At 43.9% G+C, this 12,886-nt stretch overlaps 1 protein-coding gene across 1 annotated transcript in view; it reads left to right on the forward strand.

Moving 5' to 3' along the window:
* Positions 1–6,353, forward strand: part of LOC135049928 (transmembrane protease serine 11C-like) — a 91,478-nt gene extending 85,125 nt beyond the window's left edge. Inside the window, exon 8 of the mRNA XM_063955953.1 lies at positions 5,638–6,353. Within this exon, the coding sequence (XP_063812023.1) occupies positions 5,638–5,799 (162 nt within the window). The 3' untranslated portion in view covers positions 5,800–6,353. The remainder of the gene's footprint in view (positions 1–5,637) is intronic.
* Positions 6,354–12,886: the final 6,533 nt, after the last annotated feature.

Below are 12,886 nucleotides of genomic sequence, written 5' to 3' on the forward strand. Positions count from 1 at the left end.
CCATTTTCAGAGTCAAACCCCCCCCCCCCTCTTCACTAATTCACGTTACCCCCTTTGCTATACTGCAAATGGACCTGCCAAGAAAGCTGGCGTGGCTCTCCTTATAGCACAACACTGCCCGTTTGTTCTGTCCTCTAAATATGAAGATCCTGACGGGAGATATTTAATCTTAGTAGGTCGGCTAGATAATGTAGAGACCACTCTGGTCTCTTGTTACGCGCCTAATACCAAACAAATAGCATTCCTTAGAACCTTTTGTAGAATTCTCCAGGAGCATACTAGAGGAGCCCTGTTGATCCTTGGAGACTTCAACATGGTGCTGGACCCCAATATGGATTGCTCTCGTCCAACCCGAACTCTTCGTAGCAGTCCGACCCAGGATCCCTCAGGCAAATTTGGTCAATTGTTAGCTGAGTATGCATTGTATGATGTATGGAGAGACAAACACCCTGCAGAACGGGATTACACTTTCTTTTCCCACGTGCATAGCTCGTACTCTAGAATAGACTTAGCATTAGTTGATAAGTGGACGTTAGCAGCTATCAGTAAGGTGGACATATTACCTATGTCTTGGTCAGATCACTCGCCACTTGTTGTAGTTTGGGATGCCGATAAGAGGGTGGTCCCCCATGGCCCCTGGAGACTAGGCCCGTACCTTCTAGCCCGCCCTGAGGCTCGCCAGGCCATCCAGCAATCTTTAGATTTATATCTAGCTACTAATTGTCCCAAGGATACAACCGTTTTCACCCATTGGTGTTCTCTTAAAGCCGTGGTTAGAGGCTCTGCAATCCAAATAGCGGCTAGACTCAAACGCGAGTATAGAAGCAGACACGCCTCGGCCGAAAGAGAGGCTGCCCGACTGGAATCTGCACATAAAAGTAGCCCTGATAATAAAGCCCTCTTTAAGCGACTCCTTGCTGCCCGAGACAAGGTGAATACATTTGCTTTATCTGAAGTTCATCGTAACTTGCAGTGACTCAATCAACAATACTATAGACTTGGTAACAGAGCGGGACGTTTGCTGGCGCGTAAACTAAGGGGACGTAGAGCTAAGGAACGCATACATGCTATCCATACATCTTCGGGAGTTAAAGTAACCGATCCGGTAGAGATAGCTAATGCGTTTGCTGAATATTACTCGCAGCTGTACAACCTCAGAGATGATCCTGATACCCCTCAGCCCTCTTTGGTAGATATCGCTGGGTTTTTGGAGGGGTTGTCGCTCCCCACTATTGATTCTCAGACCCGTGAATCCCTTAGTTCGCCCTGGGTACTCGAGGAAGTCGAAGCAGCCATTGATTCCTGCCCAGTAAATAAGGCCCCTGGCCCAGATGGGTATCCCTCTAACTTCTACAAAACCTTTAAACTAACTCTTGCCCCACTTTTAATGTCAGTTTTCAATGAAGCCTCGGACTCCACATGTTTCCCGAAAGAGATGTTAGAGGCCCGGATAGTTACCATCCCTAAGCCGGGTAAATCTCCTGCAGTGGTCCAGAACTATCGTCCAATAGCATTGCTGAACACTGACCTTAAGTTGCTCGCTAAGATGGTTGCAAATAGGATATCCCCACTCTTGCCTAGTTTGATCAACCCTGACCAGGTGGATTTTGTTTTGGGACGGCAAGCGTCAGATAACACACGTAGGGTTATCAATTTGATTGAACGTTGCCAGGCCCGAGGCGAACCTCTCTTGCTCCTTTCTCTCGATGCAGAAAAAGCATTTGATAGGCTCCACTGGGACTATTTACGGGCCACCCTGGGCTGCTTTGGATTTGCGGGTAGGATACTCGACTCCATTTTGGCTCTGTATTCCTCACCCTCGGCTTCGGTTTTCACCAATGGTTACAATTCATCTACATTCGATATCACTAATGGGACTCGTCAGGGTTGCCCCCTATCACCCCTCATCTTTGTGCTGGCAATTGAGCCCCTGGCGGAGCGGATTAGGGCGCTGGACTCCATTGTTGGTCCAGTGGTGGGAGGGATGCACCATAAAATCTGTCTTTTTGCTGACGATATTTTAGTATGCCTTAGTGAGCCTGAATCGTCTTTACCACATTTACACTCTCTCTTAGACTCATATGCAGCGGTTTCCTACTACAAGCTGAATACTACTAAGACTGAGGCCCTCCCTTTGAATGTTTCTGATAACGCTCTTAGGCGTCTAAAGAAAGATTACAAGTACGCATGGCAACTCAGGTCGCTTAAATATTTGGGTGTGCATATATCCAGAGGGCGGGATTTAATGGGATGTAATTACGACCCCCTCTTTCGAACATTTGAGCTATTTATTAAAGACTGGATGATGCAGGAGGTTTCCTGGGTTGGACGAGTGGCAGCTGCGAAGATGGTTCTCTTACCTAAATTGATGTACCTTTTCCGTACCATCCCCAGGACCTTCCCTAAAGATATCTGTAATAGATTTAACCGATTGCTATCCAACTATGTGTGGGGGGGCTCAAAACCGAGAATAGCGAAATCCACCTTAATTGCTCCGAAGTGTGATGGGGGAGTGGCATACCCGGACTTAGAGAGATATCATAATGCTTGTTTACTCGCCCAGGCCAGAGATTGGTTCACCCAAGACACCCCTAAACCATGGGTATCCTTGGAACGGAGTGCTGTATCCCCCTTTATACTGTCGGACTTGTTCTGGTTGCCTACCATTTCTATCCCTCCCAGAGTTGCTGAATATTCAGCGGTCCAAGCAACGTTGTTAGCATGGAGAACCGTACTTAAATCCCTCCCTGCCGGGGCTCTGCCCTCCCCCCAATTGTCTCTCCACGCCATAGCCACCTTGATCCCAGACTTACACTTACACCATTGGCGGGACATGGGCCTCTCCACCCTGAAGGATGTCCTTCGAGACGGTGTTTTAGTCCCCTTTTCCCTACTCCAGGAACAATTTCAGGTACCTAAACAAGATTTTCATAAATATCTGCAAATGAGGCATTGGCTTCAAAGTTGTTCTCCCAACCGAGTCCCCCATGTTGGCTTCCCTAAATTGCTGATGTCCCTTCTGATGCCTAGCGGTAATAGAGGAGGCATCTCCAGATGGTACCAATATCTTGTGACTGAGTCCCGGCATGGGGTATTCCCCTCACAGACTAAATGGGAAAAAGACCTCCCTGCAGGCTTCACCGAGGATATCTGGAAAGCTTCAATCTTGCTTTAAAATTTCTAAATGTGTAAATCACTGTGAAATGTATTACAAATTGGTCCATAGGGTATATTTTACACCGGAACGTTTGCACAAGATTTGGCCTGATGTCTCCGCTAGTTGCTGGAGGAACTGTGGGATGGTGGGAGATATCCTTCATATTTTTTGGTTATGCCCGGCAATCCGGTCGCTTTGGAGGGAGGTGTTCCTTTTCATTTCCCATGTCCTGGGAGTAGTCCTCATACCTGACCCCCTATTGGCATTATTTCACTATTACCGTGGTGAGATGTCCAATTGTGACAGATATCTTTTAGGCCACATTCTCATAGCTTCTAAGGCCGCCATTGCCTCCAAATGGAAGTCGGCGGTCGTCCCCAATTTAGCGATGATAGAACAAAAAGTTCATCAACACTATGTGTTTGAAACCGCAGAGGGCGATTATTCCCCAGGGACACCCACTATGAGTAAGAAATGGTGTAAGTGGTTCCTATATAGGGAGAGATCGGGCCAGATGGGTGTTAGGCGCCGAGGGTCCGCCCGTCAGTGCGGCCCGGCGCCTAGCAACTAGGGACGCCGCAGGCAGACAGCCGCCGGCTCCCTAGCAACGCTAGACGCCGGGCGCACGGAGCCGCTCAGACCCTAGCAACGGGGACGCCACGGTCAGACCGCGTTCCCCGTTGCTGGGTCTTAATTAATCAGTGCTTGTGTATTCTGGCCGTGCAGCATGCAGCTGCACGGCATCATTATGTGATTACCCTGTCTGAATCATGATTGGAGGGCTCCCAAATTTAAGCACTCTCAGGACTTCTCACAGACGCCGGTGATAGCTTCCTGTTTGCTGTGTCAGTTACAGAGAGTTTCCAGTCCTGCTCAACCCGGTTGTTCCTGTCCTCAGTGATCCAGTACTCGGAATTTGTCATCTATTCCTGGAGTCCGACCGAGCACCTTTAACATCCTGTGGTGTTCGTGAGTCGCGGCGTAGCCGTGTGTTGCGGCTTGACCGCTACTATTTATTATTTAGTTTATTGTGTTCTGGAGCTTTTGCGGAGGATTCCGCTCCCACAAATCCACTCTGGTATCCAGCGGTGCTGGATAGGAGTAACGGATCAGTGGATCTTTGGTTGTCCTTTTCCCTGGCGGTTTGTCCGCACATACTTTTGGTTTAAGTTAGATAGCTTGTAACCCCTGGCCTGGTTGCTTAGTCAGAGGGCCCCTTGTTATCACCCTGTCTCGGATTTCCCTTTGTCTCCCATTAAGACCTGAGGGGGCATCGGGGTTGGGCAGACATAATCCGCCCTTCGAACGCGGCTGCCATGGGCTCAAGCAACCATAGTCTCGCAGGGGATTTCTGATAACACGGGCGAGACAACGGAGTTAGGGCGCCAGGGGTTACTAGGCTTTCCTGCTCCCGTACCAGCATATCCTTCCAGTACTCAGACCTCTGCCATAAAGATCTCCTCTGGTCTGGAGTACGAGAATCATAACAATGGGTGTATCCGGTGCCACGACTGACCTACCTGACCTTTCTGTGCTTAGTTCCCTGATCCAAGCTGGACCCTAACTTGCTACGAGCTTCAGACCTCTTCCCCTTCATCATATTCTGATTTCATTGTTGTTTTAAGATGTCCCTGATATCTACCCTTCCTTTCCCTTGTCTTTATTAGTTCTGTTGTGTACATGTCTTCTCCCCCCCTTTCTGTTTTATTTCACATTTACCAATTTAAATGTAATTATAATTTGTATGAAAACTCAATAAAAATTTAATATTAAAAAAAAAAAAAAAGTTCTTCCTAAATATTAATTACAGTGACTTCCAGAGTATAGTAAATATGGAGCAATGATAGGCCTGATTCACAGTTAGGAGCAAATAAAAAGGAGCAATTTGCACCTTGGACAAAACCATGTTGCACGACAGGTGGGGCAGACATAAATGTACAGATATTAGAGTTGGGAACATGTGCGTCCTAGCTTAGTTTTACATTTCATTGCAAAAACAAAGCTGCCCAGTATTTGTTTGGTACATGCAGAAGCAGCCAGTATTTTCCCTGCATGCAAAAAATATTAATGCATTTGCACCCCTTGCATTGCAGCATGGATTATTCCAGGAGCAAATTGCTCAGTTTTTTTTTTGTCTTGCTCCTAAATCTGAATTGGACCCATTGTGTATAGTACATTTTTATATTTGTCATGTCTGAATGTGATATATTTTATCATTACGTAAATCTGGAATAAGCTCCTGTACTAAATTGTGACCTGGCAAATGTTCAGAAACAGAGATTATTTGATATGCTTATTTACTACAGCAGTGTACCTTGCTAGAAGAGTTTTCACATACAGTATGTTATACAGTATACTCGCATGTATTGAAGTACTTTATGACACAGTAATATAGTGCTGGTTCTTTCAATTGTGAATTATCATCTTTAGAAATATAAATCATATTAACCTTAAAGGGTATTTTTTTTTTCTTGATGCAGGGAGACTCAGGAGGTCCTTTGGTTGCATTACAGTCTAATAATAGATGGGCACTTATCGGAATTGTTAGTTTTGGCTATGGATGTGCCTTACCAAACAAGCCTGGTGTCTATTCCAGTGTCACTTACCTGCGTAGCTGGATTACACAGAAATCTGGACTGTAAATCCACCACTACCAAGATGAATTGGACTAATTTCCTACTGACACCATCTATCAGTAGCAAGTTCCTTATATGTTTGCCAAGAACAGCAATATTTGCCATTTCGGGTATTTCTGGACACCTAGTTACCAACTATCAGTGAGTATATTTACTAAGGTGCAGGTTTATAGAAGTGGAGATGTTGCCCATAGCAGCCAATCATATTCTAGCTAAATTATCTTCTGGAAGATGAGGTAAGTAGAATCTGATTAATTGCTATTGGCAACATCTCTTCTTCTATATACTCACACTTTAGTAATTTTACCCTAAGGGTCAATGAAAAAGCTGATAGTGCAATAAAGTCATGTAGTTGTTTTTCATGGGTTAATAGGGAGCTGGAACGACATCTAATAATTCATCAATAGCATAAAAATTGCTTTCCAATAAAATAAATATTTTGTGATTTTTTTTATTTTTTTTATTTTGATATAAATTTTGCTCTGAACATGGAAATCTCTGAATCCATTTCAGGTCTCTAAATGACCATTCATCTCTTGCTGCATGTACATTCAATTCATTGAAAATTTTTTTTTTAATTAATGTGAATATGTTTTTTTTCAAAATGTTGTAAATAAAATAAGATGGATGAGAAAATGATATATGTATATATATCTATACACACACACACACACACACACACACACACACACACACACACACACACACACACACTTCGGTACATATACTACCAGGGGAATTCATTTAGCCTCGGGTTTTACCCCGGACTTAATTGATCGCACTGCATGATTCAATCAGTTGTGGGAACCACGCGCGCTAACCCCCAGGAGGTAGGATTATTCTTTGCAGCCTGAAGCTGACCATACACTTAAAGATTTACAGGGGCTAATACAGACTGGAGCCGCATCAATCGCAGTCTGAATCCTTTTGTGGAGTGTGCACACGCAGCAGCCGCACTGCATGTGCGCACCTCAGGAGCCCAGTGAGATGCTAAAAGCATCTCAGGCCTGCGATCGCCTCTACCTGATTGACAGGCAGAGGCGGTCGCGGTGCAGGAGAAGACGTGCCAATGGCATTAGAATGCTGTTGGCGAGGCGCGGTTTGGACAACGCAGGCTAGTCCAGACCATTGCGGAGGCAGGCCATAGGGGCGGTTCGCGGTGGCGGGCCGCGGCAGCTGCATGATGTCACATGCAGCCGATGCATCCTGGGACACAGCGTGTAGCCCCCTGCCAGTGCGCAGGAGCTGCGCAGGCAGGGAGCTACCTGCCAGGTGCAAAAGCATCGCCGGTGTGCACCCGTGCAGGGGGTGGGGTGAGCCAGAAATGCGGGGCGGACTAGCCCTGTGCTGGGCGTCCCCCCACATGTCTGAGTAAATGATCGTAGATATGCTAAATTTAGCACATCTACGATCAGATCTGAATTACCCCCATTGTCGGATCTGGCTGGTTGGAACAAAAATATGGATGAGAGCAAATGACAAAAGTAATTCCACACATAAGAAGTGGATTTTTTTGTCTTATACCCGGGCATCACAATGGCCTTTTTCATATTACAGTCAAGAACTGCTTCCACTGGTGCCCGAATTACACAAACAACATCCTAATCAACAACAACATCCTTATCATCAATATCCTTATTAGCGCCGGACATTTTTTTTTTCCTTTAGGTAACCTCAACCCTATTTGATTCTTTTTTTTTTGTAGCTAAAATGTTATTATTAAAAGCCTTTCAATAGTTAACAATATAAGATAACAGTTGTGAATACAGAGTACAATACATTGACAGTACTCACAGATTATTGTCAAATGATGCGAAGGCAGTTGGGTAATCCAGCGCCAGTCCAATATAGGACAGTTATGAGTATGAGCAGACAGATTATCCACAGCATCACTTAACAATCAACAAAAGCTAAGTAAGAAGAAAAGAAAAAAAAAGGGAAAGAAAGAGGGGAGGGGGTAGCAGAAGGGAAAGTACCAGTCGGTGGATGTCGCCGGTTTCAACAGCATGACGTACAAGAATGGTGAAACTAGATAATGGTTCGAGGAGGCTCTGCCTCAAAGTGGTCTGTCCAAGGCTTCCAAACCTTGATAAAATGATGTGACATATCATGTAAAATGGATGTGATTATTTCTATGTGATGTTTTTAAATATAGCATTAATGGTGGCTGCCAAAGATAGAGGAGTTGTAGACTTCCATTATGTAGCGATATGACACTTAGCCAAATTCAACATATGTTTAATGAGTTTCTGTGCAGGGTGAGGGAGATGTGGCAGAGGGTGAGAGAGCATTGAATACCATGAGTATCGGGTATCTGGGTCCCTGTTATAGATCTAATCAAATCATGGATCTCCAACCAAAAATGATAGGACCACCAGTGCAGCATGGCTCCCCATTGACCACATTGGCGCCAACATAGATCAGCAGCCAGATAGATAGATTGATTTGAGTGGGAACTAGGTACTAAGGATAGTACAGCTTAAAGGCATTCTCTTTGACCTTTACTGAAATTGAGCTATTGGCCACTTCTAGACAAATGTTTGACCATGATGATAGCCTCTCACCTATCTCTCCCTCTCCCATGCTAGTTCATGTTTTCTTTTGGAGGTTGCTGATGAGATAGCAGTAACTGATGAGAATAGGACCAAAGGGCACTGGTTGTGACCAATAAAAGTGTTGGATTTGTAAAAAGTGGGAAAAAAAACGCCTGTGGGATAGCGAAACGATTTTGCACGTTAGTAACTTCAGGGAAAGTTCTTAACGGTGTGACGTCTATTAATAATAGAACATTATGGCGAGTCCATGAAGAAATGGAGTGGTGGGCAATACCTGTGGTGAAGGCAGGGTTATCCAGATTGGGGCTAAATATGGATGAAAGGAACGGAAGTTATAAAGTGTAGTACAAAGGTCCCAATTAGGGTGAAGTGATTTTTGGCAACAGCATAGCAGGAGGTGGTCATTTGCAGGGTGAGCACCAGTGGAGGCTACTGCCATCCAGTCCCTATAGCCTGGGGGACATGCCACTGTATGCATGAGGCAATGTGTACCGTACGGTAATATTTTATTAGATCTGGGACACCCATGTCACCCAAGATGGTCTGTTTTTTGAGTAGTCACATTTTAACTCATGGCCTCTTTCCTGCCCAGATGAAATCTAACATGTCCCCCTGGAGAAGCCTCAGCATTTTCACAGGACTATGTATAGGTAGTGACCGCCAAAGGTATAAAAGTTAGGGCAAGACATTAATTTTTATAGCAGTTATATGGCCATACCAAGAGATGAAAAGTTTATTACATGGTGAACATATCGTATTTGATCGAGGCAAATAAAATTGGGAAATTGGCTGAATGAAGATGAGAGTACGATTTGGTAAGGTACAGTATATTCCCAAGTATTTAATTTTCTGAGATTGCCAACAGAATGAGTAAGAGGCCTGTAAGGAGTTAAATTCTGCTGATGGAACATTTAATTCCATCATCTCTGGTGTATCTGTATTAAATTTTATAACTGGAAAATCTACCATATTTTTTTATTTCATCGAATATGCATGGTAAGGAAATCAGTGGGTTGTTTAAAGAGAGAATGACATCATCGACGTAGAGCGCAATTTTATGGTCCGTATGGCCAACATAAATACATGTAATATTAGTGTTGAGTCTTATTCTAGCTGCCAGTGACTCTATCACAAGGACAAACAGAATTGGGGAGAGGGGACAGCCCTGGCGTGTGCCATTCTTAATAGAAAAAAGGATCTAAGGCAAGACCATTGACCAAAATAGAGGCTGAGGGGTTACTATATAGCAATTGAATACCTTTGTGAAATGGTCCGAAAAAGCAGATACAATCAAGTACATGCTGCATAAAGGGCCACGCAACTCTGTCGAAAGCCTTTTTAGCATCGAGATCCACCACCAGGGTCGATAATGATTTTTCTTGAGCAATTAAGATAAGATTGATGAGGCGTCCGGTATTATCAGCCGTCTGTCTATTTGGGATGAAGCCAACTTGATTTGTGTGGATTAATGATGGCATAATAGGTGCTAAACAATTGGCTACAGTTTTGGCAAATAATTAACTATCGACATTTAAAAGTGAAATTGGTCTGTAATTACTCATAATAGTTGGGTCCCGATCTGGTTTGGGAATAATTATAATATTAGCCCTGGTGGTGGCATTTCGAAGCGAGCCTCCCTCAAATAGAGAATTATACAGCAATCGAAGCATAGGGAGGAGGGGATCTCCACATTTTTTATAATTTAAAGCTGTGAATCCGGCTGGGCCCAGGGATGCTGAGTGATGTAACTGCATAATCACCTCACGGATTTCTGCTTCAGTGATGGAAGCATTGAGAGAATTAGCTGAGTAGTGGAAGGTTAAGATAAAGTGCAAGAGTCGAGATATTGATGAGCAGCATCAATATGGGAGGGGTTTAGATGAGTCGGGGGTGGGTATGTTATGTAACTTCATAAAATCTTTGAAATTGAACTCCTCATAAAATCTCTGAAATTATGTAACTCCTCATAAAATCTCTGTTTAGCCCCTAAACTCTGGGCCATCAGGGCGTCAACTCTGTTAGATTTCTCATAAAAGTGTTGCTGAGCCCACATCAAGGATTTGCCAGCTTTTATAGCAAGGCCCTGAGAGAGTAGACCCTTAATCGCTAATATTTTTAGATAGGTACATTTTTTGGGATGCTGCTGTTGAAGTTGGGAGAGAGAAGCCAAAGCGGCCTCCAGTTCAGATACTCGCAAGGACTCTTTTTGAGCGGCTGATAAAATGACCACGGAGGGTGGCTTTGTGTGTTTCCCAGAGAGTAGAAGGATCAATGTCAGATGTGGCATTTGTCTGATAATCATCAGCTAAAGCTGTAGATAATACAGTGATGTTAGAGGGCTGTAAAAGCAGAGTGATTGAGTCGCCAAAAGTGAGCCGGGGAAGGAGAGGGTGAGATAGCAGCTTTAACTCTACAGCGGACTGGTCAGACCAGGAGACTGGTAGAATTTGAGCAGAGAGTATGGTTTGAGTAGTAGACATATCTATGAAAAAATAAACAATGTGCGTGTAGAGGTTGTGAGGTGGTGAGTAGTGGGTGTACACCTTGGCAGATGGATAAGTAATGCACAATGCATCAGAGATCATTGAGTGCTAGGGAAGAGAGCAAGCATTTAGACACCCTAGCATAGTCCGGGGTCTAGAGTGACATTAAAATCACCTTCAATGATAGTCAGAGCATTGGGGAGTTAGGTGAGGTGGGTAAAAAAAAGTGGTATATAAGAAACCATGCTGCACACCTGGGGCAAAGACTGAAGCCAAGATTATTAGGGCCTGATTATACATTCCAGTAAGGATGACAATGTGACCTTGATCATCTGAGATTGTCTGCTGAACAACAAAAGGGAGGTATCGGTGAATCATGATGGCTGTTCCACTGCATTTGGCTGTCGTAGAGGAGTAGTATACCTGTGGATAGTGCTTACACATTAAAGAGGGGTGCAGGAGTTTCAAGTGAGTTTCCTGTAAAATGATGATGTTAGCTGTATGTCGGGAAAAGTAGCACGCTTAGTGGGTGAGTTGAGGCCTTTAACGTTGAGAGTTTAAAATGTTTAGCTTCAAGGTGAGTGAAAGGGGACGTAGTCGATAATAGGTAAGTAGACACACAACGACTGGGGAAAGGGGTGGAGTGAACAGTTTAAAGTAAAACTGGAGTGAAAATAGAAGGTTGGGTAGGACACAAAGGGTGGAATTCAAATGTTTGAAAAGTCGGTTGGGTGTCTGTTTTTTCCTGTCTATTAGTTAGAAAAAAACAGACTCCCAACTGACTTTTCAAACATTTGAATCTCCCCAAAGAAGGAGTGACCCTTTCCTACGGTAGGGCTGGATCTGAATGGGAAAGTAAAGGTGTCATTGATACGCCTCTTTCTGAGGGAGGCATGGAAATAGACTAATAGTAAGCCTATTAACAGGAGTAGCATAGCAAGAAAGTGGAATGAGGAGCAACCAAAAGCTAGGGGGCATTAGAAGTGGAATAATAACGTAATATTTTCCAAAGAGTAGAGGGGGAGCATCCATGAGGATAATAAACATTAGGTTATAGAGCATCCTCAAGACTTTGGGAGATCTAAAGTTTAACCTACGACAACTGAAATTAAGATTAGTGAAACTATTAGGATGGGTACCTGCACAGCGCTTTATAAGTAACTGAAAAAGAAAAAAACAACAAATAAAAGAAGAGGCCAATAGTCTCTCAGTCGCAGGTATAAACAGGGCTGCTAGGAAACAGTTTGGTCATGATCTAACACCATTAACAACAACAGCTATAGTGCTGAATATGCAAAATTCACTTGATGAGTTTTCTAATTAGATTTAATTACTGTGCAATACCTTAAATGTCATAAGGGAGGGAAATAACAATCCCCCAATTATAAGTACAGCAGAGCCCAGTTGGGGCATAATAGGAATGCAATCCAGTGAAGTATACGTTACAATAAAAGATACAGTGGTTAATACCAGCAAAATAAAGTAGGCTACAGTAACTAAGGTAGATTAGCTATAGAGCCTGGGCTCAAATTAACGGCAATATCTCTAAAGTAAACCCGAGAAGGAACTTGAGTTTCAAACTATTAACATGAGTCAATCTCAACGGCTGTAACGGAGAAAAAAAACAATAATTACAGTACGTGTCAGAGTCCAGATATTGCAAAGAGACGAGCAGCTATGCTGTAGACCAGTCTGGTAATGGTGCAGGGGACCTATGCATGTCGGGGACAATGTTTTTCTGCAAGGCCTCAGGGAGATCATCTATAATTCCAAAAAAACTGTAGAAGTTCATAGCCCTTGATCAGAGTCTTGACCATGTGTGTCTGGTCATCCTTGGTGACAAGGGTGGTCATTCCGAGTTGATCGCTCGCTAGCAGTTTTTAGCAGCCGTGCAAATGCTATGCCGCCTCCCACTGGGAGTGTATTTTAGCTTAACAGAAGTGCGAACGATTGTAACGCAGAGCGGTTACAAAATAATTTTGTGCAGTTTCAGAGTAGCTTCAAACCTACTCAGTGCTTGCGATCACTTCAGACCATTCAGTTCCGGATTTGACG

This window comes from Pseudophryne corroboree, chromosome 1 (genome assembly GCF_028390025.1).
Source record: "Pseudophryne corroboree isolate aPseCor3 chromosome 1, aPseCor3.hap2, whole genome shotgun sequence".
Taxonomy (NCBI): Eukaryota; Metazoa; Chordata; class Amphibia; order Anura; family Myobatrachidae; genus Pseudophryne; species Pseudophryne corroboree.